Source organism: Tinamus guttatus, unplaced genomic scaffold, assembly GCF_059628265.1.
Source record: "Tinamus guttatus ecotype Peru unplaced genomic scaffold, ASM5962826v1 Tinamus_guttatus_pri_ptg000150l, whole genome shotgun sequence".
In the NCBI taxonomy this organism is placed as follows: domain Eukaryota; kingdom Metazoa; phylum Chordata; class Aves; order Tinamiformes; family Tinamidae; genus Tinamus; species Tinamus guttatus.
Genome location: NW_028288684.1, coordinates 11,609,741 through 11,633,899, shown reverse-complemented (window position 1 = coordinate 11,633,899; position 24,159 = coordinate 11,609,741). Strand labels below are relative to the sequence as shown.

The 24,159-nt window shown below is 43.6% G+C and overlaps 1 protein-coding gene across 1 annotated transcript; it reads right to left on the bottom strand.

Annotated features, from left to right (window-relative positions):
• Positions 1 to 3,751: 3,751 nt before the first annotated feature.
• On the bottom strand, positions 3,752 to 5,747 carry LOC104577130 (vitelline membrane outer layer protein 1). Its single transcript, XM_010224577.2, is given in 3 exon segments — positions 3,752 to 4,085; positions 4,790 to 4,884; positions 5,544 to 5,747. Coding segments are annotated over 3 exon segments (600 nt in total). The 5' UTR covers positions 5,715 to 5,747.
• Positions 5,748 to 24,159: the final 18,412 nt, after the last annotated feature.

Below are 24,159 nucleotides of genomic sequence, written 5' to 3'. Positions count from 1 at the left end.
TTTGATTCTTTTGCCTGAAAACCTTCTTGAACTATTGCAGTAAAATAGCTGAGATCTACTCAGTCTGAGCTTCTAAATTCAAATCCCACTCTATTTTTCTGTATACACTCCATTTTATACAAGTAGACTATTAGAGAACGTCTCACTGAAAGTATTACATCAGTTTTCAGAAGAAAAAAGCATCCATTTTATTTTGAAATTGCTGTTAAAAACACTTTAAAGTCAGTGAAGAGGAGGCTATTCTCTTCTTTCCCAAACATTTCTTAGAATAGCACTCATTTGGAGGGTCTGTTCACACACTGATGTGAGGCTGTGTTACACCTGCCATAATAGGGAAGTGTAAAAGGTGAGTTTTGTTGATTAATCCTTCCCTTGCTACAACCTCAAGATTTAACTGAATCACCCTTCCGCAGAGAAGCAGCAGATGTTCAGAGCATTCCAGCTTGGCCTACCCACTGGAAAACAAATGTGTGATATAAAGTCTACAGTAGTTCAGTTATCTACACACACATAAGCAAGCAAGCTTGTACCCAGTTCCTGAAGAAATCTTAAAAAATATATATATATTTAATTTAACCCTTTCAGAAACCAACTCTCGCTGGAGAACACAGTAACTACCAAACCTTCATTCTCCCTTAACTGCTACTTTGGGAAACCAGTTGCACACACAACTTAGATTCAAACAGCATGTCTTTCTGAGGCACAAAATTTGCCTACATCCTGAGAAAGAGCACTTGAAATGTAATGTTTCCTTACTTCCTAGTGACACTGAAGGTAAGATGCTATAGCATAAAATGCATGTTAGTTTTTGCTTGTCCTACTCACTCTGATGAAAGCTGGCCAGTAGGCTTCTCTGCAGTGTATTTAGCTGCCTCTGCCTGAGCAACTGGTTTCCACACACTTGGTGAGACCATGCAGCCAACGTACTGTGATCACTATTCACCTTCACTAAATGGCTAGAAAGTTTCATATTATTTTTAATAAGTAATGTATATAAATTTTATTATTTTTATTATTATTTTCTCATATTAATTTTTAAAAGCAATAATATAATTCAAATCCAGGAATCTTTCAAAAGTTGCATTTTTGAGGCCTTGGAAGTTCTTCGCTGGGGGTAACTTTGCATGATGTCAATGGAGATGCATCGATCCAGCAGGGGCTATGCTTCTGTAAGCAAATGATGGGTAAAAATTCTCTGCATGACACAGGCAGAGCCAAGAGAGATCTTTCATTTATTCTTGTTTACAGAAGATTTGGTCTAGTGTGGGTTCTGTGGGGCTGATTTCGCCATTTATCATCCACCACTTGGAAAACTCCTATGTTTGAAAAAATGGGGATTGGGAGGTGAAATGGTACAAACAACATGAGAAACTGCTTCATAATCCAAATACCAGCATTGGAGAACATTAGCAGCTGCAGACCTCCAATGAGCTCACTATGATTGTTGTTAGTTCATTTTGGTTTTCATTTCATTTGTTAAGAAAATTCATTATTACCACTTCTCTCTGTCAGGGAAAAAAAATAAAGTTATGGCAAAAGTTATTGCAGCAAGTATTTGATATTGAAAACTGCCATGAGAAACAAGACTAGAATTTGACAGACTGGAGTTCTATACAAGAGTAGATCCCTGATTTTTTTGTTAAAACTCTTTTCATTAAAGTAGTTCTATAATTCCTGCATTTTTAACCTGCCATATACCATTTATCTTAAAACTCAATCATTGCTCAAGTATTTTTTGAAATAAGTGACAGGAAGAAAATTTAACATGGATAAATAATGAGAGTGCAGACGGCTGTTGGGTATGTGCTCAGGTGAGGATGTGATGTGGCACAAAGCACCTGCCAGCATTCAGTTCTTTGCCTTACACCCCTACAGCCCAGCTAGTCAAAAGATCATGACAACACAGGGCCCTTGCCTTGTTTTGAGTACAGAGAGATGCACATTGCACTACTTTAAGGGAACAGCAGCTGTGACACTACCCAGAAGGTTCACAGAAAGGCGTTTAATCTCCTTTCACCTTGTTGGCAAGGACCAGTAGCTCAGATATCAGCACAAGATCATGTCTTCCAAATTTTCTCTGAGTTCAGGAAGTCCCTTCGTTACACCTGGCACACCAGGAGAAGCTAAGTCCAAACTTAGCAAATTGGAGCATAAAAAAGGGATCATTGAGAAAGACATAGTTTATTTTTACTTGTATTCTCCCTAATTCTGTTTAGAGCATGAAGCCTGAAGGCAGCAAACAAGAAAACAAGATAGTTCCCCAAGGATTTTTACATATTTCCCTGATACGAAAATCCAAAGCAGTAAAAAGGGAGGTTTTGGGTAGCTACAGCCCACTCAGCTATAGGCACCCAGCTATAGGCATCATAGCCTATAGTATGCAAGCACACTTTTTAACTATGCTTCCTAAGGCAGAAACACAAGAGCTAAAAGGCTACTTGTAAAAAGTATGTACAAGATTTAGAGAAATTTAAAGGCAAACTTAGGAGTGGGTAATGACAGAAAATCTTTGCTGCTGCACATGAGCCCACAAAAACTTCTATTTTCCTGCAGTTCAGTCCACAGCATTTTGTGCAGAGACCTCAAGTAGACCCAAGCTAAAAACCATTCTTCCCCATCTGCCATGTTACAGATCAAATATTGTTTCAAACAAAAGGACAAATGGGCAGAGCATATCTGAAAGAAACTCATCAGTCAGGGAAAAAAAAAGCGAGAAGACTTATTCATATGTTCTAAGCAATTGTCTTTGCTTAATAATAATCATTTTCATGGTGATATACTACCAGCTAGATAATGTGATGACTGTTTTAAGTGCAATAACACCTGGGAAATTATAAGAAGATACAGAATGATTGAGGTTAGAAGTGCCCTTTGGAGATCATCTAGTCCAACTCTCCTTGCTCAAGCAGGGTCATCTAGAGTTTGTTGCACAGGATTGTGTCCAGGCAAGTTTTGAAGATCTTCAGAGAAGGAGACTCCACAACCTCTCTGGACAATCTCCTCCAGTGCTCTGTCACCCTCACAGTCAAGATGTTTTTCCTAAAATTCAGATGGAACTTCCTGTGTTTGTTCAGTGCCTACATAAAGGTAGTGATAGTTGGAACAGGCATCATCATCTAAGGCAGGCACACACAGGCAGGCAGATATATGCAAGTAGAAGGTAAACCACAAAAGCCTGTGACTTTCCTTACAGACTGAGAATACAAAGATATACATATTGCTTGGTTGCCACTGTAAGTGTCTGGGGACAGCACATACAGTGATGGAAAAGAAAGTCTAGCCAAAGGAGAAATGTGGTCATGAGTCTACAGCCAGGAAGTAAGCTGAAAGAGAAAGCTTTTCTGGGCTTCAGTACAGACCTGTTGCTTCCAATTATTTCTTTCTGCCATGTTCAGAAATAAGATTTCCAGTATATTGCTTGAAAATAATCAAGGCTATTTAATCTGAGAGGTCAGTAGGCAGATGCCCCTTTGAAAGCCTGTCTAGACGAAAGGAAGCTATAGCATAGAGCTATTTGGATCACTTCCCTGTACATGTACTTCCCCTTAGTACATGTCTTTCACTCACTCCTTCCATCTCACTTGGCTAGGACAGGTTCTTCCTCATTTTTTCCTCTTGCTGCTTCCCTTCATGTTCTGTTTCTTGCTCATCTACTGCAGATATAGAGGCAATCTGTACTCACAAGGTTGGGCTTAGTCAAAAATCACTGGCATTTTTCAGTATAATGTTACAGCCAGGCTTTACTGATGTTTCATTTGCAGTGTGACATGTGAGGCATTGAGGAAGATGGAGGAAGTGCTCAGCTACAGCAGAAGAACTTCCCGTTGTTCAACGATGTGTCATCATGAAGCCCCTGAGGGGGCTCCACCTTGGTCTGCAGACCACATATGTTGCATCTGTCACTCCATGGACCAAAACTACCCCACGAAAGTCCATCACCTATTAGCACAGTGGCATCTGAGCATCTGAAACGGATGTTGTTGGCTGCTGTGTCGTCACCTCCTCCTTGGGATTTCTCTGTTCTCAGTGAGAAGGAGATCAAGTAGCCTCTAGGGCAAACCTGGAAGCTGGTCCAGGTTCCCCACCTGTCAGAAAAAGCAGACAGAGCGATGTCTAGTCTCTGTAGACCACTAGTGCTCCTTCTTCTTGCCATGCTGTCCTCAGGCTTAACAGTTCTCTTTCCTCAACCAGTGCAACATCCTGCTGAATTCTGAGGCTCATGACTTCCTCTACTTGTCCCCTTTCTTTCAAGGCTGACCTTTTATCTTTATTTGTAACTTATCGGGAAAACACCAGGGAATCCCAGACCGGATCATTGTGATCCTATTGAATATTTCCTGGGTAGTCTGAGCATGTTTTATGGTGAATCTCTGATCTTTTTCACATGTGCCCATGTACACATCAGACAGCAGTGAGAACAGATACCTTGCAGTGCAGTGCTATTCATATCAACAGGCTCAGGACCTCAACCAAAGCATTTCTAAGTGTATGACTTTCCTCATATTTGCCTCTTGTATTTCAGATTTCCAACAGGGATTATAACCCTGGGATTATACTTCTGGTGCTCAAAGTGCTCTGCAGAGTTTTCAAGAGAAAACAGAAGACAGCAATGTGAAATAACATGTTCATCTGCAGAACAAAGAAAACCAAACATCCACTTTTGTTTTCTTTATACTCCAGCACCAGTGCAAAGGAAACAATCAGAAAAGAGACCCCTGCAAGTGGGAACACCTATAGTTGCTTTGTGATCCAGTGCATGACAAATGAGAGTAATCGCAGTGGTACTTACTTTCCCACCAAAGATTCAATGGTTGAGTTATCTTGGCAGCGCAGGCGGATGCCGTTCAGAGCTGTGTCATCTCTTCCAAACTGGGAGGGCTCCACCTGCAGTGGGAGACACACAGGGCTAGAGGCAAAGGCAAGGTGGAGGAAGGCTGGGAAATGTCCTTGGGCTCTCTGTCATTAGCAGTCCCGATTCCTTTCTGTACTGAGAAGCAGAAAATACCTTGGGAAGTGCATGGGAAAAGCTGTCTGTCACACTGGGAAACTAGGATATATCTAAAGAACCTTTTAAACAAGTTCTGCATTAGGTTTTCTAACTCCTGAACCAATGTGTAAGAAAGACACTCTTAATCCCAGCTGATAAGTTACTGGCAACTTCCTCTGTCCTAACTCCAGCAATACGTTTTAGCATTTCTGTGGCCTCTCCCAGCAAGCCAAATGTGCATGATGTGTATGCCAGCACATCTCTTTCCAGTTTGAGAGCAAAACAATTCCAGCACTGACCTGTGCTGGTATTTGATAGGACATTTTTGCTGCATTTGGTAGGAGACCTTCTGTCCTGCTCATGTCTTTGCTTGTTGATGTAACTACGGTGGCAGCATTTTCTAGGCTAAGTTTACCAAAAGACTCGCTATTTTATGTTCAGGAGGAGCAAAAGCTCTGCAACAGGGCCCTAGACTTTGGACAAGACTTTTCTGGGAGGTGGAGAGGTTGGGAAGTGGAGCACAGGGACAGGAGATGGCTGGAAATGAGAATTTTACCTTGAGCGCAAATCCACTGGCATAACCATGGCGACAAAATTGCTGATGCCCCCAGTGGCCCCAGTGGCCTCCGTTGGGCACTGCGAGGACAGAGATGTATTCACGTGCTCCTGTGTCCTGCAGGCAGAGAGAGAGGAGCAGAACAAGCGTGGCTGGTGTGAGGAAGTTCATGTTTTCCGATCCCAATTTGCTGAAAGAGAGCTGGTAGATCAACAGGGGAATTTATATCCTGCCAGGGCAGGTTGGATTTTCCCATCAGTTCATTGAGGAACACTATGGGAACAATAACTCTTCTCCAGGGAGCAGCACAGCACTTGCTGACCTGCTCTCTGTGCCAGCAACAAGCTCCCTTGGAAGCACAGAGAGTTCAGCAGTAAACATATGGTAGATGCTGTGGCTACAGGGCTATTTGTCATCACTGAATGGCTGCACAGAGATCTTTGTGGCCCTTTTTGAGTTCAGGGATACCTGTAGAACAACTTGACAGATAGACAGATTATTGCATGAGAAAAAGAAACCAGGACTACGACAAAGAGTCTTGAAATAAGCAACCAACTTAATCCTCTCAACGAATAGGTCAAATTAAGCTTCTGCAGATAATGCCCTAAAAAAAAAAAAAAAAACAGAACAGAGCTTAGGGAAGGGAAAACTCTGGCACAAGATGGCATCCAGATAGGAACAGAAAGACTCAGCACTGCTTGATGAGAGTGGTGGCAAGGGCTCTGCCCACAGCACTACATGCCATAAACTCTCACTGCTAAGGAATTTGTACAAGAGATAGAGAGAGACTGTTGAGAAGCTCCCAGCTGAAACTGCAGGGCTCAGCTGAAAGGGTGACCAGATCTTGGGGAGGACACTCTGGACAAATACAGCTAACAGCATCGTAGCATATGAAGATGATGAAGCCTTCAAAGTAGAAAATGCACTGTTCCCCTCAAGACTGGAGAAGGTGTCTGCTGCATTCCAGGATTACAACTTCATTTGACTATCAAATGTGAGTAGGATGCACCAGAGATGTGGGAGAGAATATGTTATGCATATAGCCTTTTACTTCATAATCATCCCCATGATCAGAAAAAGAGGTTCAAGAGCTAGTGCCAAAAGTATCTTCTCCTTGTAAGTGAGAGTGAGATTTTCTCACAGTTTTTTCTCAAAAAGATGCACAACTCACCTTATTTTCACTTTTTTTCTTTGACACTCTGGTGATATACTGATTTTTCCCCAACTATGAGTTTTCAAAGGTCTAATTCTGAGTTGTCAGGTCTGGACTTGAACAGACATCCAAATATGTTTCCCAACTATGGAGGTTACACAACATAACAGGGTAACAGTGTCAGCACTCAAGATTTTAAAAATGCAAGCATGATCATAACATATATTGTGTCTTATTCCTTCAGTTTCAGGTGCCATGTATGTTATTCACTTAACCAAGTAGAAAGTAAGAAGTCAGCAAAGTGACCCAGAACTGGAGGAGAAGCAGGATGGCTTTTAAAGGATTGAACAAGACCATGAGAGCCTGGGCTCTCCAAAAGGAGAGGCATGGATACCCAGGAACAGACATGACGGGAATCTGGATGAAGGCACTGAAAAAGCACAGTAAGTGACAGAGGCACACAGTGTTTTCCTCCATAAACCAGAATATTCATTCTTCTTCTTCAAGGGGGGATGTCAGAGCCTAGCAGAAAGGTGATCGCCCCAGCAGCGACCATGCAACCATGGCTGGTGAGCCAGGTGTGTTTGCTCAGCCAGGTCACAAGGGACACCTGGGGACATGCAGACCTGCCCTTAGCTCTAGCTCACAAAGACCAAAAGATGCCGAGGGGAGTCACTGAAAAAGGGCTGGGGCCTGCAGGTAACTCCATGAAATAAAAAGCAGAATTCCCACATTCACTTCTTTCCTGTCTAAAACCAACCTTCCTTGTCTGCTTCACCCCCAGCAAGAGTGATTTAGACTCTCTCCCCACTTCCTCCTCAAACTGCTCAGATGAGATGACATATTTCTCTTCCCAGAGCACTATGGGCCTGCAAGGGGAGTTAGGGGAGGAGAAAAGAGATGAGCAGGGAGGCTTCAGGGATTCAGCCATGAGAAATGACTGCCGTATGTATTACAGAAGCTCCTAAGAAAACTCAACCCCCAGATTAGCGTAGTTACTCCGGTGCTCAGAAAGTATAATTTCCCCATTTATAACTAAAGGAACTGAGGGTCAAAGGTTATTTTTTTTTTCACAGCAAAGACATGCTTGAGGTGTCAGTCCCTCTGGCCTGTAGAGGCAAAAGCAACTTTTGCTGAATTCATTTCCTGAGCAGGTGAGTAAAAGTTTGAAACTAGAGAGAGGTGTCAACAGGAATGACAGTGCATGACAAATGGCCACAAAAATAATCATGATAGTTTCTGAGTAAATTGCAAAAGGTTCTTCTAAGTCCTTGGGACCTCAGGAAAGGAGAGAAGATAACATAAACCGAAGAAGCAATCAGTAAGTACTGAGGGGCAGTTTCAGCTTTATGAATGCGTGGTTCTGTAAGCTGCAGGCCATTTCCTCCCCCTCCCACTATCTCTTGACAAGGTATGGATTGAGGCTAACAACACGGACAGATCTCAATAGCCATGCCTGTCCGTAGCTCTAATGCATGAGCCGACTACTACAATTAACTACAAATCGTGTGTAAATCACACATCCTGATTCTGACAAACCTTCCTCAGCTTAGGATGAAGATGAGACATTCCAGAAGTACTTTCCTGTGGAAGAACTCACAGCTTCATGGAAATAGCACATCCACAAACAGAGAAATCATATCTATTACCAGAGAAGCATGAAAGGGCCTTAAGGAGTCTGGATTACTCTGTGAATATATGAATAAGCAAAGGACTTTATTATTTAGGAAAAAGGGGTGGTGTTCTGAGTGAACAAGCACATCAACATTGCAAATGTCTGCATGTGAAATAGTCACCATAGCTGCCTTTTAACCCAGCAGAAACAGAAATATGACAGCAATGGAGAGAAACAGGCACCCTCATGGGTTTATTTCAGATGAATCTCTCCCTAAAAATACCCTTCAATCTCCATTGACTACAGGTAGGCAGGTTCCCCATCTGGACTAGTCTTATACCTTCAGTCTCTTTTTTAAGCTTCAATAGACTAAAACCAGAAATGTAGGATTAGAAATAGTTTTAACTAACCTGAGTTAATGCTGAAGAGAACGTGAGTAATCAATTTATTTGCTCTCTGGTCCTCATTTTCTCATTCATTAAGCTGGCTCAGATTAATAGAAAACAAAATATCAGGAAAAATGCAAGAGACATCAGAAATGAGGCAAGAGACAGGATTTTCTGGATTCATGAGCACTGAAAGACATTACACAACAAGCAACAGATTAAGCATAGCTATTTCATTTATTCAGTACACGGCAGTTTTACATTAATGCTAGGGTATAAAGAAGATTTCGCCTCAAGGTGGTGCTCCTCTTCTGAGTTGGTCTTCAGGCAGTTTCTCACGTGCCCTGGACTTCAGGTTTTTATATAAATATATAAACATTTACATCATTTTCTAGAGCAGGCATCTCTAGACTGGCATCTGATGACTTTGGGGTGCTTTTTTTCTCTCTTCTGTCTGTAGGTGACCAGCTTTCCTGAAGTTCATCATCCAGAACTGTGCACAACACCCCAGCTAAGGCTAGTCCACACACTGAGGGTTTGTTTGGCATGGCTAGAAGGTTATGCTCCTGTTTATACATTCCACTAAGATTCCTGTAATTTTGACGGGAGTAGGATACTGTCATCTCATGCTCAACCTATGCTCCAGTACACATGGAGTTGCTATTGGGGCTTTCTGCATTTTTCTTTCATATTAAATTAATTTCAGCATAAGTTACTCTATGCCATGCTCATACTGTGATGTCAGTGGGATTTCAACCTGCATGACAGCCAGTAAGCAAGCCAAACTTCCTTAAGTATTCTGTTAAGGACAAAAAAGACCACATAGTAACCAAAGATGGCCTCTTGTCTCCTGTCTCAGTTTTTACACTGGAACATTCATCTGTTTTTCCTCTAGGTGTTGTCAGGGGACAGAATGAGCAGGAAAGAAGGTTTACTGATAAAGACTAGAGAATGGCAGCTGGAAAAGCAGGAGGATGCTCTGGCGCTTTGTGGTGGAGAGAGTTACTGGCTGGTAGCAGCCCAGGTGTGCTGAATGGAGGCAGAGGGAAACTGCTGAGAGCACAGCTGGATCCTGGAGATAAGGCCATAGCAGAGAGAGGAGTCCATCTCTGCTCATGGCACAGGCAGCCATGAAGTGACAACAGAGCCCAAGGAATTACCTCCTCAGGCTCTACGACCTCATACTTTCTGCAGGTCCCCATATATCATGTTAGCATCTCTCCCTCGCACGACCTTCTCATTCTGACAGCTCATCTTAGTCAAGGATCAATCTGCCTTTGATTCCTTCCTTCGTAACCCTTTAGGTGACTCTCAGTGTGTGCATACACAGCTACAATTTCAACAAAAGAGTGCATGGACAGCTCAGACAATAGTGGTAATTACAGAGGGTTAAAAAATTCATCAGCAAAAATAGATTTCAGAGCCTGCATTTTTTTTTCTTGGTGGAACATTTCTGTTCTGGTAGAAACATGCTGTGACATAAATATAGGTTCAAATTGCAAATGAGTTTATATTAGAGAAGCAAAGGACTGAAATTAGATGAGAAAATCATTCAGAGTGGACACCTATTTATAATTGTAAATTCAAGGCAACACATTTTCTTGGGGTTGCTGTTGGAGATGCGCTGTCTGTCATGCCACCACTGCCATCAATCTAAAGCCTTGTTTCTTTGAGTGTTCTATGTGGGCTGTTCTGAAGGCCTCTCATTGCTTTCACCCCTCTACACAGCTGGTGGCATCTTTTTTTGAAAAGGAGTGCCTCGAATTTAAGAGCATTTCACCTGAGTCCTTGCCATGCAGCGTGGTGGAAACTTTCTATCAATTTACTTAACACGGCTGTTCGGATAGCTAGGGTAGAACTAGCACCTCCTTTCCTGTAGAACTGCTGCCTAGCCAGTCACTCTCACTCACACCTTTGTGGAGCTGATTATTCTCATGTTAGCATAATATATTGTACCTGTGTTTATTTTGAATTCTATCCTCACCCTCTAATGTTCTTCAGCTTCTCCCAGGTTGGTGTCATCTATAAATTTAATAAGCAAACTCTATTCTCCCATGCAAGTTATTAGTAAAAATATTGAATAATTCCAGACCCAGAACAGTCTCCTGTGGAACATGGCTCAATGTATCTTTTCACAGTGGGATTAGGCTCTTGACATTTTTTACCATTGATTCAAATTGCTAATTAAAAAAAAAAAAGGGGGGGCCAGAGCCTTCAGCAGGGCAGCTTTGCTGACAGGCAGAAACCAATGTCAATTTACACTCATTGCAGATTTACCACTTTAACTAAAGTGATCTTTAACTAAAGATCACTTTATATAAAAAAACTCCAATATATTCTGAAAACGCATTGAAAAAAGTACTCAGAATGTGCTATAACCTCAGCCATATCCAATTCACTCAAGTTTATTGGGGTGTATCATCTCATACAGCCAGACTGATTCATCTCTCTGTTCCCTAGCAAGGTCCTAGTTCCCTGAGTGTCCAAACTGTGCACAGTCTAGTCCATACCTGGACTTTTTTTCCCCAGTAAATCAAGTTGTTCCCTTGATGGGGGACATCCTAGCAGTTACTACCAGATGTTCTGCATTGTGTCCATCTCCAGTATGGACACAAACCAGCCCTCACCACTTGGTCTGGGGACCGTGCAATGCCGCTTGGTGCTAACCACAAAAAGCAGAGTGGAAATAATCCCTGGGCACATCTGTCCCAGAGTGTCCACTGTACCTACAGTGAAATAGAGGGCTTGGAGCCCACAAGTGTCCTTCTCCTTGATATTGCCTTCCTCTGGTTCCCAGCGCTGGGTCTCAACTATCCTTCCTCATTCCCTCCCTCATTCTTTAACCGCAGGGTAGAGAAAACACAGCGTGTGGCATGGCTTGTGTTCAGCCACGTGTGCCCTGGCTGGTGGCTATGCTTGCAGGTTGGGTAACACCAAGCCAACAGTGCAGATCCAGATCTGCTCGGGGAGAAAAGGATGGAAGGAGGGAGTGGAGAGGGAGGAAGGAAGAAGGGAAGGAAAGAAAGAAGCAGCATACAAAGCACTGAGGAAAAAAAATATCTTTAGATTGTTTTGATAATTCTTGGGTTATTCACAGCCTTTCTTTTATTAGCAGATCCTGAGCACAGGTCAGGAGGAGGATGAAAAGACAGAAGCATGCTGATCTTGGACATCAAAATATCTAAGTGCTTGCTATTTGTAAAGATCTTTTTACTCATAGCAAAATTTTGGTTCTCCTGAAGTGGCTCAGATGTTGATTGAAAATACTTCAGCCGCTCTCTGAGAAGAAGGCTTATAAACCCAGCAGATTGCACCCCTGCCAGACACAGGCAATGTGGTAATCTCTACTATGCTGCATGTTTTAATAAAGTATTTCAAGACCATCACACTAATATGAAGAATCATGGAACAGAGTCACTATCCTCATAGGAAAACCACATGTGGAATTGCAATTACCTTCAGCTGCAGAGCAGAGAAGAAATAGGTTGTCATGTGTCATTGTGAATTCCCTCTGACCTGGGCAGCCTGAACATTTGCACTGATGGGATGACTCAGATAAAAATCCTCTCATTCGAGCTACCGTCACAGCCAGTGATCCAGAGGTGATCAGATGCTGATCCAGAGGATTTACTGTGAAACGGGCAATGCCACCTGTAGTCAGACATCTACCTCTGGAATTGATCCTGCATGGACTGATCCCGCAAACCTTCAAGCACTGGATTACTCTCCAGACTTCACAAATATGCTTAAAGTGCGTGCTAAAGGACTTTGCTGGACAGGGGCCAAAACACACGGCACCTTAAAAGCTCAGGCCCTGAGTGAGCAGTCCTCAAACCATGGTCCCAAAGTCCTGTTTGGTGACCATCAAGCCTCAGAGGCAGCCCTGGTTTTGACTCTGCTTTGCTGTGACACTCCTGTCTCCAGATGAAAATTGCTACAGAGGTCTTGGAGGACCATGCAATTCCTCTTGGACATCTGGGCATCATAAGGGAGGCTCCAGACTAAATAGAAGACAAGTCTTCTGTTGAGGCAGCTGAAGACAAGGACCCTAACTCCAGAGCAGTGGAAGCAGTGGTCTTCCTTCTGTGGGCAAGTGGTAAATACTCACCAGCTCTGTCTTCATAGCTCTCACGGCACTGAAACCTCCTTTCAGAGAGGAGGTGTTTTACTTGTGAGAGCTGAGAAGTACCCAGCTTGGTAGGTAGGGAAATGCTGGCTAGACACAGATTAATTCATGATTTCCCATAAAAGGGAAAATCTCATCTTTACTGGGTGTAGCTGTTCCTTCTGAGTTGTGAAAATATATTTGTTCTGTGATTCTGAACCTGCCATCTGCTTGGCTTCAGCTCCTGCAAATGCACTGATCCATACCTCCACATATGCCTCGCCTCTGTTGTAAACCATTCAGAGCAAGAATTGGTCACCACCTGCAAACAACCGTAGCCGTTTCCAGTATGATCACACTGAACTGGAAAGGTCCAGTTATTTGTTTCAGGAGTTTCCATAGTGTTGTTCAATGAGGTAGCCAGTGGCCCCATAGACATTCATTTCTCTTATGAAATGAGGGAGTGGCATTTCTCCATTTTATAGACCAGGCACCCACATGAATGGATTAAAGACAGAAGGACTCGTTAATTCTGAGTGACAGATTTGCACATTAGTTTTCAGGGTTTTAGTTATTACATGGGATATAATAAATTCAAGGCAAAGCTACAACTGCTTGCAGAAAACTCAGCTCTTCCACAGTTCAGAACTGACTCAGAAGATAACAGATGATTAGCTAGCCGTCTATGAACAAACCAAAGTGATGTACTTTAAAATACCCAAGGAGGCATGCAGAGGTGCGCCAGGAAACATTCGCACTCCTTTGACAGGAGTTCAGGTTCTATCTCTCAGGCCCTGTCTTGCTGCTGAGGCACCCCAGACCATCCACGTTCAGACTCGTGCCAGTATCTAACCCTCCTTTCAACAGTTTCTATTCTGCCTTACAAAGGACACAAAAGAGGAACAGTAGCCCTTGCCCTGTTAAAAGAGAAGTGCTAAGTGGGGAGGAATCTGCCAGATCCCACTAGTTCCTGCTGTCATGGGTGATTCTGGCAGCTGCTGGGGGCAGGAAAGTCCCAAGGAGGCATCCACCTGCATACAGAACTCTGGCATCCACAAGACCTTTTCCCACCTTCTCCTCCATCCATGCACATTCATGCAAGCCCAGCTGAAAAAGGGGATGCTGGCGGGGAGGGCAGGGGTAAGAAAGCTTCTCTCCCAAAGGCTCTCAGTAACACCTAGATGTGTCCTCATCAGGGTGCTCACTTGCAGCCAAGTGCTTGGGGAGGGAGGAGAAATTGCTGTGGAAGAGTTGTTGGACATAAAGGAATCCTGCATGCTCGGGAACACGATGCCAGTTCCTCATCCGAGCTCCTACCTCCTCAGTGGCTTCCAGTGCTAATCCATTTCTGCCTATTTTCTCCAACCCTTCCCACAGTTTGTTTCTTGACCCTTTTTATTCAATTTGGGAACTTGTTTCCCAATACTGTATGCTATCAGCACAAGTAACTCTTGAGGAAAAGGGGAAGCAGCATCTCTGCTTTCTTCCCAGCACCAAAATAAGTGAGGGTTTGTAACAGGCCACAGCCGCTATGTAGCAATGATCCCACTCAGTTCTGGTTGAAGTATACACATCAGAGATGGAATAATCAGCTCCCTTAGTGCAGCTGCTGCCAAGGCTCATCTGGATAGGTGCAAAATGTTGTTTTTTTGCTTATATGTAATGTTCACACTAATTACGAAAGACAGGGAGATGTGGAAAGGGAATGCACATGATGGATAAGCTGTCAAACTTCACATTGTTCCAATACTACGTGTTCCTGAAGTCTTAGATATTTAACACAAAATAATACAACAGGCAAAATAATATACTTTTCCCTAGCCTCGTTCTCATAAATGCCTGTACCTGAAATTTTACAGACAAGTACACAGCACAAGAAGTTTCAGCGCAGCAGTTATGATTCGACAAAGCTACAACCAAATGAAAATCACAGGAAAGGAAGACTTGGGCAACTAGGCCAGCTGCCTGCTCTGCTGCTCTGAGTCCTCTAGTCCTCTGCTGCTTCCGTACATCTCAGATGGTCTCTTCTTTTTCTATTTTTTTTTTTCAGCAGAAGCTACCTGGCCACATGTGCATCAAATATGTGGGCTGAACTGGTGTGAACTGGTGCTAGTTTGTATCACAATCCTCCTTTCTGAAAGAAAACAACCTGGAGTTACTGTACAGCAGCAGTAGTCCCACAGAAATACGAACTCCCAGTCTCTCAATAGACTTAAACTTTCCAGGTAGATATAAACAAAAATCACCTGTCCTGAAATTTTCTCACAAAGTGCCTGGGTGATTTTTTTCTGACACCTCTATACTTATTCAGAAAGTTCTGGGCATGCATGAAAAAAAAATGGATTAAATGCACCAGTAAATGCGAGTTTGTTTAGTCTCCACCAAAGCTTTCTACCCTAGCTGCTAGTCTGTACTAACAGTGAACTTCATTGTCTGGGGTGATTTTAATAGGGTCCTGCCCATAGCATGTTCCCTATGACAGTTCTACAGCCTTAACTCTTTCTGTGTGCTGCCACATAGAGATTTTTGGACATTCCAAAGAGTTTCTTTTTGTGAAAGACTCATCACATCTGTGACAGTCTCTGGTTCTTTATCTCAATGATCCAGCCTGAGTCTGCCTATATGCACTTGCTAATCACGCTGCCCTTGGCATGTCCTTGAAGACAGAGCCTTGACACCGCTCACCTCTTTGCTCCCCAGCATCAGCCTCGCCATCTCGTACTCAGGTCAGCACTGGGGACAACTTCATGTTTAGTGTGGAGAAAAAAGGGAGAGCAGGTGCTTGCCCGAAGGTCAGCCTGTGGGTCCCTGTCACCTCCACTATGGGTGCAGGAGCAGCAGAATAGGGATAAGGAGAAAGGTCTCTGGAACATGAGGGAAAGAGGTGAAAGGGGACCCCTCCTTTGTCCTCCTCATAGTGCCATCTCCAGGTCCCAGGCCTTTCTCGGTGACACTCTTCTCCTTTCGGTCTGTGTGAGCTGCAGCCAAGAGCTGGTCTGTGTGTCCCGGCTGCCACTGTGTGACTCTGCCTGAGTAAACACACCTGGCTCTTCATCTACTCTCCTGTGGGCTTTGCTTACTTTCTTATTTCAGAGAAACAAAACAAATGCCTTGACTTAAAGAACACAGTGAAACCATGGGCTGTGGAAATCCTGACTTTCTCAGCTGCTTCCTATGCTGTCATCTCTCTCTCTCTCTTTTTTTTTTTTTTTTTTTTCCCTCTCTTTAAGTCCCACCAGCTCTTAACAGATCCATTTACAATGAGTCTTTTGTTCCAGTCCTGCCACTCTTGATCTCTTCAAAAATGTCTTCCTCGGCTACCCTGCTGAGCCTGTCTTCTCCACAACATAAAATTAATTACCTAAAATTACTAAACTAAATGAATAATTGGGTTACTCATGTTACGCTAACTCCTTGTTTTCCTATTCACCCTTAAAGTGTGCAATCTTCTAAGTAATTTTAAAAGGAATTCAAACCCCTCAAACAAGTGCTGTGGCATGACACAATGCATCAGTTGAACTGAAATTTGCAAATTGTGGCACAGATCACCAGCACTGGAGTGGGCATAGTTACTGTAGGAGAGGGAAGTTGTCATTCTTAGTATGTACAGCCATGAGAGGCAAATGTGACATGTGCTTTAGCAAGCTACTTGACAGATATTTCCTGATGTCATAGAAATGATCACTCAGGAATTGCAGGAAATACATATGTACGCTCTTCTGTCCATTTTCCTAAAGCTGCCGTCACTCTTCATGGGAGCCCTGCAGTACTAGCAAGCTTGTACACAGGAGCAATGCATATAATTCTTCTGAGCAGATATTGTCAGCATCAAGCTCAGTCCAAATATGTACCATTTCCTCTTAAAAAAATACATTTATTTTAAGTGGAGCCACAAAGGAGAACTTCAGAAAAAAATGCATTCAATGAGACTTTTAACAGACCTTAATATATATCAGACACTTAGGCTTTGTGTGCAACAGATAGAGCATAGGCTCTAGACAAGAACACTCTGCAAATGAAAAACAAGTAAATCCCCTTGTTACTTCACCTTTGGGCAGCACCAGCATTCTGCCTCACCAAAGAGCCAGGGGAAGATTGGCACTAGGATCAGCGTCCCAGGGGTCTGCAGGGCTGGAAATGTCCCTAAGTCCTGCTCCATCCAAAGGGCCAGGGTGATGCTGAGATCAAGTGGGGCTGCAGTTTAGCTAGGAAGTGACTCTCCTTTGCTCACTTGACCAGTTATAACAGGGTTTCTGAGCCAAATAAAATGAGCGAAGCTGCTAATGCAGACCTGAGAGAGTTTAAAAGAGATAAAAACATCATAGCCTAGATAACTGACTCCTTGACAGGAGATGGAATAACTGTCTGCAAAGATAGTTATTACTATAGCGTAGATAGCATTGGGGAAAAATTAGAAGCATTTTTATAATGGAAGGTTTGTAATCGAGAAAAGATTTGCCTGGAAGTAGCCCTAAGTGAAAGGCTAGAATAGTAAATTTAGACATCATCTGTCCACTGCCAAAGGAAAGAGAAAAAGTACTTCTGTGCTGGCAGAAGTCCAGATGGATACAATTTTAACAGGGGAAGGGGGGGAAAACTTGCTATTGCAAGGACTGTTTATCTCCTGAAAGTGAGAAAAATATGGCTGTGCCTTGCTGGCTGTAAAAGTGTGTCGGTCGTGCAAGCCGTGCTGCCAGAGTTCTTCTACTGGGGCTCCACCTCATTACACTTCTCAGGGGTTCACAGGCACCCAAGGGTTTCACACACAAGCAGAAGTCCTTAGTTCTCAGCCCTTTTTGGTTTCCCTGTCTCTTGCCCCTCTCCTCAGATCACTTTCCATGGGAAACCCACCCAATGGCTCTCCAGGGGGCCTGGGAGCAGCATCGGCCCCTCACTCCAGCCCAAACTGCAGCCGGCATTTCCCATCTTTGATCGGGTGGAAACCAGTCAGCCAAAGGCAGCAAATCCCTGCTGAAGGTGCTGACCCATCATCCCCCCTCCTCAGGCAACAGCTGCAACCTAGGAGGTATTTCTGTGGGGTTTAACTTCTTAAAAACAAACTCTGGGTAACCTTGTAAGAAGTAGTAGAGACTGTTCCTGACATGGAGAGCACTCACAGCAGCTGGTTGCCTTCTCTGCTGGAAGCCGGCCTGCAAAATGCAAGTCCAGTTTCTCATGTTTGCCTCTCTAGGGAGACTGCTTCACATTAATAAATATGCTTCTATGAGTCCTGGAAAATTCCATTGGAAAAGCAGAGATATGAGTAACAGAGTCCATTTGTAAAATTTGAATCTAGCACAGTATTTTTAGCCTATCCAGGAGGTATCCCTGGTCATGATGAAGCTAGTTTCTTTTTCTGAAACTGCTTCTCAGACTGAGCATATTTGCTCTCAGGAAGTGGATGTTGCCCAGCACATGGTCTCCCTGTAAATGCTGCATTCACGTGTCTTATTCTGCAGGCAAGTCCCCTCATCACTGAGCCAGAGATGCCTCCCCCACAGCAGAAAGAGCAAACATAGCAGGGGAAGATCCTGTGGGTGAGCAGGACTAAAAGGTGTATTTGCTCAAACAAATACCAGCTATTTGCAATGGTCATGTAAGACGGTGACGCTGTTGGGAAGGACCAAACTGCTGGTAGCCAGAGCCCAGACTGCCTGTGAGAGGGCAGGAGAAGATATCTGTCCATACAGTGGGATGAGCAGAGGGAGGCTGCTGGTGGAAAACGCATCTCTGTCTCTCTGCTTTCCTTTAAACCTGGCTCTTGCCCAATCCAGTGTTTTTTTTTACCCCAGTTTATTCTGTCATGTGGGTTACTTTTGCCTCATTTGCCCTATGTCTGAGCAAGGGTTTCCATCAGGCCCTGCAGCTCCTCGGAGCAACCACATATCAGAGATGAACTCTGCATGCACAGAGCTCCGCAACTCCAGGGGATTCATTACCTCTCTAGATGTCTTCCTCGTGGCCATCTTTTGGGCAACCCACTAAGAGCTCCACTACTCTGCTGGGTCCTTACAAAAAATGGGGCATGAATCCTCCAGGCTCTCCACACAAATACCTTAGTTTCGGGCCTCCCAAATGTATATTCTTCCATCTTTGTCAAATACCCTATTCCCTAAGGTAGATTCGCACCTGGTCTTTGAAACACTTCACACACTGCAAATGGTATCTGCACACTGCCCTTTGGGAATGTCTCCTTTGGGAATTACTTAAGTGCTTTGATCCTTTTGTCTCTTCCTCACCCATGACCAGATGTAGAAGGGCAAGTCCTCTGAGTTTCTTGATAGCACAGGTTTAAGCAGTTTGACCATAATAGCTTCTCAAGTGAGGCTGAGATGTTGTTTCATTTTAACCATATGTCTACATGACATGCAGTTATACAAGCCAAATAAGGAAAGACAGTTTCATTTTCTCCCCATACTGAGACAAGCCACTGTGGAAAAATATTCTATTATCAGCATGTATCACTTATATGGCCACAGCTGCACAATTTTCTAGTGTAATTAGACCTTGGTTCCTGCCAATGAGGGATCTATTAGCAGAAACCTCCTCAGACAAAGGGAGACCTCTGTTCATAAATTAATGTAAATCAAGCCTGGGACTCTCCTGTCCCATGCTGCTTGGAATTGTTATGATCTCCGTGTTGCTGCAAGAAATAAATGTGCTGCTGCAGTCTGCGGACACGGAGCTGTTGGGAGGGGAGACAAGAGCAACCCCCTTCATTTCTTTTTCTTGCTAAGTCCAGGACCTCAGTTTTATAGCCTGGATGTCAAGGAAATATGCAGGAAAGAATTTGCCTTGTCAGATTCAATTGTAATATTTTTAAGAGAGTTGTTTAAATCAAAGAAGGCTCAAAATGTTATTCAACCGCTGGATAAAACGGAAGGGTTTTTTCTTTCTTTCTTTTTTCTCTGTCTTCCAATCTTTGCTTCCTATCACCAGGTCTTTGCTTCCTTACAAGTTGAGTCTGCGGAAAGTAGAGGTGATGACACAGCTTTGAGGAGCACCTGCCTCCATTGCATAGGTATCACAATCATTGGGTCATTGCTGTGATAGCAGTTTCTTCCCTTTCCTCATGCCATGTGACATCTCAGTCAAACTATGGGCATTTAGATGTATGTTGCACCCCATGTATGTGACTGATTGGTATCACCTCAGGACCATCATGGTCCAGCTCCCTGTGAGATTGCGCAGGAAGAATGATGAAAACCTGCAGGTACAGAAGGGACAATCAGAGTGAGCTCTTGATATCCATGCAGAACTGGATATCAAAAGTACTCCTGCATACTCCACATGGAGATAACAGAATTCAGGTGTCTGCCACAGAAAAATGCCATCTTCAGGTATGTCAGGAATAATGAAAAATGGAAGGGGAAGGGAAAAAATGGAAGGGAAGAAGGAAGGAAGGAAGGAAGGAAGGAAGGAAGGAAGGAAGGAAGGAAGGAAGGAAGGAAGGAAGGAAGGAAGGAAGGAAGGAAGGAAGGAAGGAAGGAAGGAAGGAAGGAAGGAAGGAAACCGTTTCCATATGCTATGAGATTTGCTCTGATATGTTAAAGTACTTGGCTTTGGGAAACCAATACAGTACAATTCCAGTGTAGGTATCTGCAGATGTCCAAATATCCTACAAGAATCCCGAGTAACTGACAGACCCCTTGTTCTCCCCTTCAAGGCCTGAAGAAGCTTTCCTCCTGCAGCTCTGTGGGTCTGGAGCCGCCTCACAAAACATACAAGAAACTTTTGCAGTCAGTGGCAGAGGAAGGATTTGAGAAGCTGCAGGAGGCTCATTATTACTTAGCACTTGTCTCACACAGGCCTGACCTGAAAATACACAGCCTCTAGAGCAGAGCAGTGGCCAGCCACTGCTGTGATACTGGATGCTAACTAATGCATCAGAAATAACTCGACTTTTCTGTTTTTCAGGCTCTGCTAGTCTCATGAGTGAAGCAGAGTATAGCTGTCCATCCATTGCCATACTCTCACATGGACTTTTTGTTTCACCATCTGGGAGCAGGGGAAGAGGGCAGCTTTCCATCCCACATGAGCGCTACACAAGAGTGAACATTCTCCTTGATGCACAAGCAGCTGGAGACCTGCTCCATGTCTTGGAGAATTGCTCCAGGCCTTAGAGCAGCAGGGAAACTCAGGCTGAGTAAAGCACTATTTCTACTCCCTTTCCTTGGCCATTTGACCCAACGTTCCCTTTCACCTCCCATCCCTACCATAGAAAGAGATGAATGCCTGTCTGAAAGGGTGTTTCCTAACTCCAACCCAAGCCAACTTTGGCAGGATCATGTGTGCTTACTCAGCTCAATGAAAAGTATTTTAGGTAGGTAGAGGAAGTGTGAGGTAACCCTAGAAAATTGACTCCATGATATTTCTTGGACATGAATGCTAGGCAGGATTTATTCTCTTGTTTGTTTTCCTCACTGATGCTTAGCAAATATTTGCCCCTTTCTAGGCTCGTGTTATTGGTACAGAAAAGGCTCCCCAAGCAACAGAAGCTTAATGCCCTTTAGATTCTTACAAGCAACTCCAATTAACCTCGTGTTAACAAAGATTCAAAATTATTCTGTACTTTTTTCCATTTGCCAGTTGTTGAGGACCTAGTAAGTACAGTACAGCCTTATGATCACAGTAAAACAGATCATAATCCATGTAATAATATGTGAGCTAAAAAATATTTTCAATATAATTAATCTAATAAATGCAACATATGCTGCAATGAATATATCATCCTATTTGCTTACATTTTCTATCAATAATTTGTGTAAAAAGGAGAGACCCCAGCTTGTCCAGCTGGCCTTGATCACATTTTCATTTTTTTTTCCAAAATTACCCTGTAAGTACAAAGAAAATAATCACTTTATAATGCTGCTTTTGGCAGCAGCCGTCTCTGAATAGTTGGTGTGGCACTCAGATAAACAACAGTCACATAGCATTTCACACTCCCCCACATACTGCACCTGATGGAGGCTTTGCTCTCTTGGAGGAAACCATGACAGGGGCTGGGCGGGTGCTCAGTCACAGGACCCAAGGCAGAAGCTGCCCAGAGACGTTGTCCCCTGAAGCAGCTTCCAGAGAAACGCAGCATCATTGCAGGGGCCAAGGGGTGAAGTGACATCCCCCACCCAGGTCAGTTAATTGGCCATTCACTGCAGCTTCAGGTAAGAGCCTCTCAGTACAAACCCATATCTTGTCCAAAGGACTTAATAGTGAGGACTGGCAGTAGACAGGGGCCAGGAGCAGAGTCATGACCATGATAACTGCACTCCCCACTGAGGGCTGTTTCCTCATGCTGTTCCCATCACAGTCCCTACAAATGATAAGCTCAACTGTATCCCTCGCAGATCTCCAGAGGATAAAGTAGCTCTTTGCCACCCTGCACCTGCTCATCAACTGAAGGTCATCTCTTCATTTCTAACCACTTGAGTTGCACAGAGAATCATGCAGAGCAAATGTTGTTTGCTTTGGAAAGATGTTCGGGAGCTCTCTTAGCCTAGTCCTGCCCTGAGGCAGTCATTGCACACAAACTTCTGACTCGTGCCTGTTCAAACCGTGTTTAAAATCCTCCAGCAATGGAGATGTCCTAACCTCCCTAAGATTAACTACTCTTATAAAGTGTATCCTAATGTGCATTCCCAGTCTACCTGCTGTAGTGCCAGGCCATTACTTTCTGTCTCAGCCACCACAAAGACCAGATAATTCCCTTCTTCTTTGCAGCAGTGGTTTGTACAGTTGGAGGCTGTAATCCTGCTGCCTCCCATAGGGGCAGTTAGCACTTCAGTAATGGGCATGTGGGCTTGGTGTCCTCTCATTCCTTGCAAACCTCTATCATGCCTTGTTTTTTATTTCCTCAAACAATACATTCCCAAGACTAGATCTCACCTTAAACTGGAGTTTCCATATAGCCACCAGACCCTCCATGGTCACCTATAGCTACCACCCATCTGTGATCTATGTAGCCTGTAGACACCCTGATGACAGGAAAACCTGTAATGCAGGGGTGCTCTCTACATTGCCCTTCCACATCCACCCTTGCAACACTAACACGAGACCCTCACTGAATTGCTGTTCCTAAGACTCTCTTTTGCCAGTCATCACTAGCCTCAATTATGTAGTCCCAGGTCTCACACTAACTCCTCACAGGTCATGTTCTCCAGGCCGCTGTCATTTTTTGTTGTTTTCCATTGGATTCCATCTAACTGGGCCATATCCTTCTGGAAGTTCAGTGCTCTAAACTGAGCAGAGCACTCCTGTTTGGGACTTACACAGGCTGAAAAGAAAAATCACTCCATGTTTCTTACAGGCTATAATTTCGTTCATATATCTCACTATGGAGATGGCATGACAATGCTGAATCATGATTAGCCTTTGAATCATGACCCCTAGATCCTTCTCTGCAGTGTGACATTAACACAGGCATTTTTTTCTCATGCAGCTTTTTATTTCTGTGTAGGGTGGGAGTTTGCACTTGTCCCTGTAGAACTGCATCCTATTTTTCTCAAACTATTTCTCCAATTTGACAAGACGATTTGTCAAGCTCAAGCTGTGTCCTCCAAAGCACTCGCAGTCTCTTCCTGCTTGCTGTGGTCCGCAAACTTTATAGGCTTATTATTTATTTTATAGACAACCATTAATAATGACCTGAACCAACATTTCCCCATTACTGACTCTCTCTCCAGAAGCCACCTTGTTCATTCTTCATGAAGGTTTTCTGTGAAAATTGGATTCGGTCAATGCAAAAGTATTCATGATGAGAATATGATATAAAAGATCTAATAAGAAACAGGACAAAGCAAGATATATGAGGGATAAAAAGCTCATCTTAGCTTCTTATTACCAGTTTCCAATCTGAGAACAAAAAATAATACATAATGCATGTTATCTTTGTCTTAGAGGACCTAGCCAGTGGCAAATTAGAAGCATACATCCTTATCCCTTGGACATGTCATATAACCTGAATCAAGATCACCTTCCATATGGCCACATGTCCCAGAAAAGAGCTGAAAGAAAGACGAGGTCTGTGTATGTTGTTATGTAGTTTGGTGGAGGCGCTTCCCACAGCTGGGGCACTGACTGTCAGGAAGGTTGGAGTGCCCAGATGAGAGGGAAAAATATCAACAGTCAATCAGAAAGAGCTATCAGCCCTGCAAACGGGAATGTAAGAAGCGATTTCTACACAAAAAGAGGGGCGAAGCATTAGAACAGGCTGCCTAAGGAAGTGGTGGAGCCACCGTCCCTGGCATCATTCAAGAAACATGTAGATGAGGCACTTAGGGACATGGTTTAGCAGCCATGGTGGTGATGGGTTTATGGCTGGACTTAACGATATTGAATTACTGTATGATTCTATGAGCTCT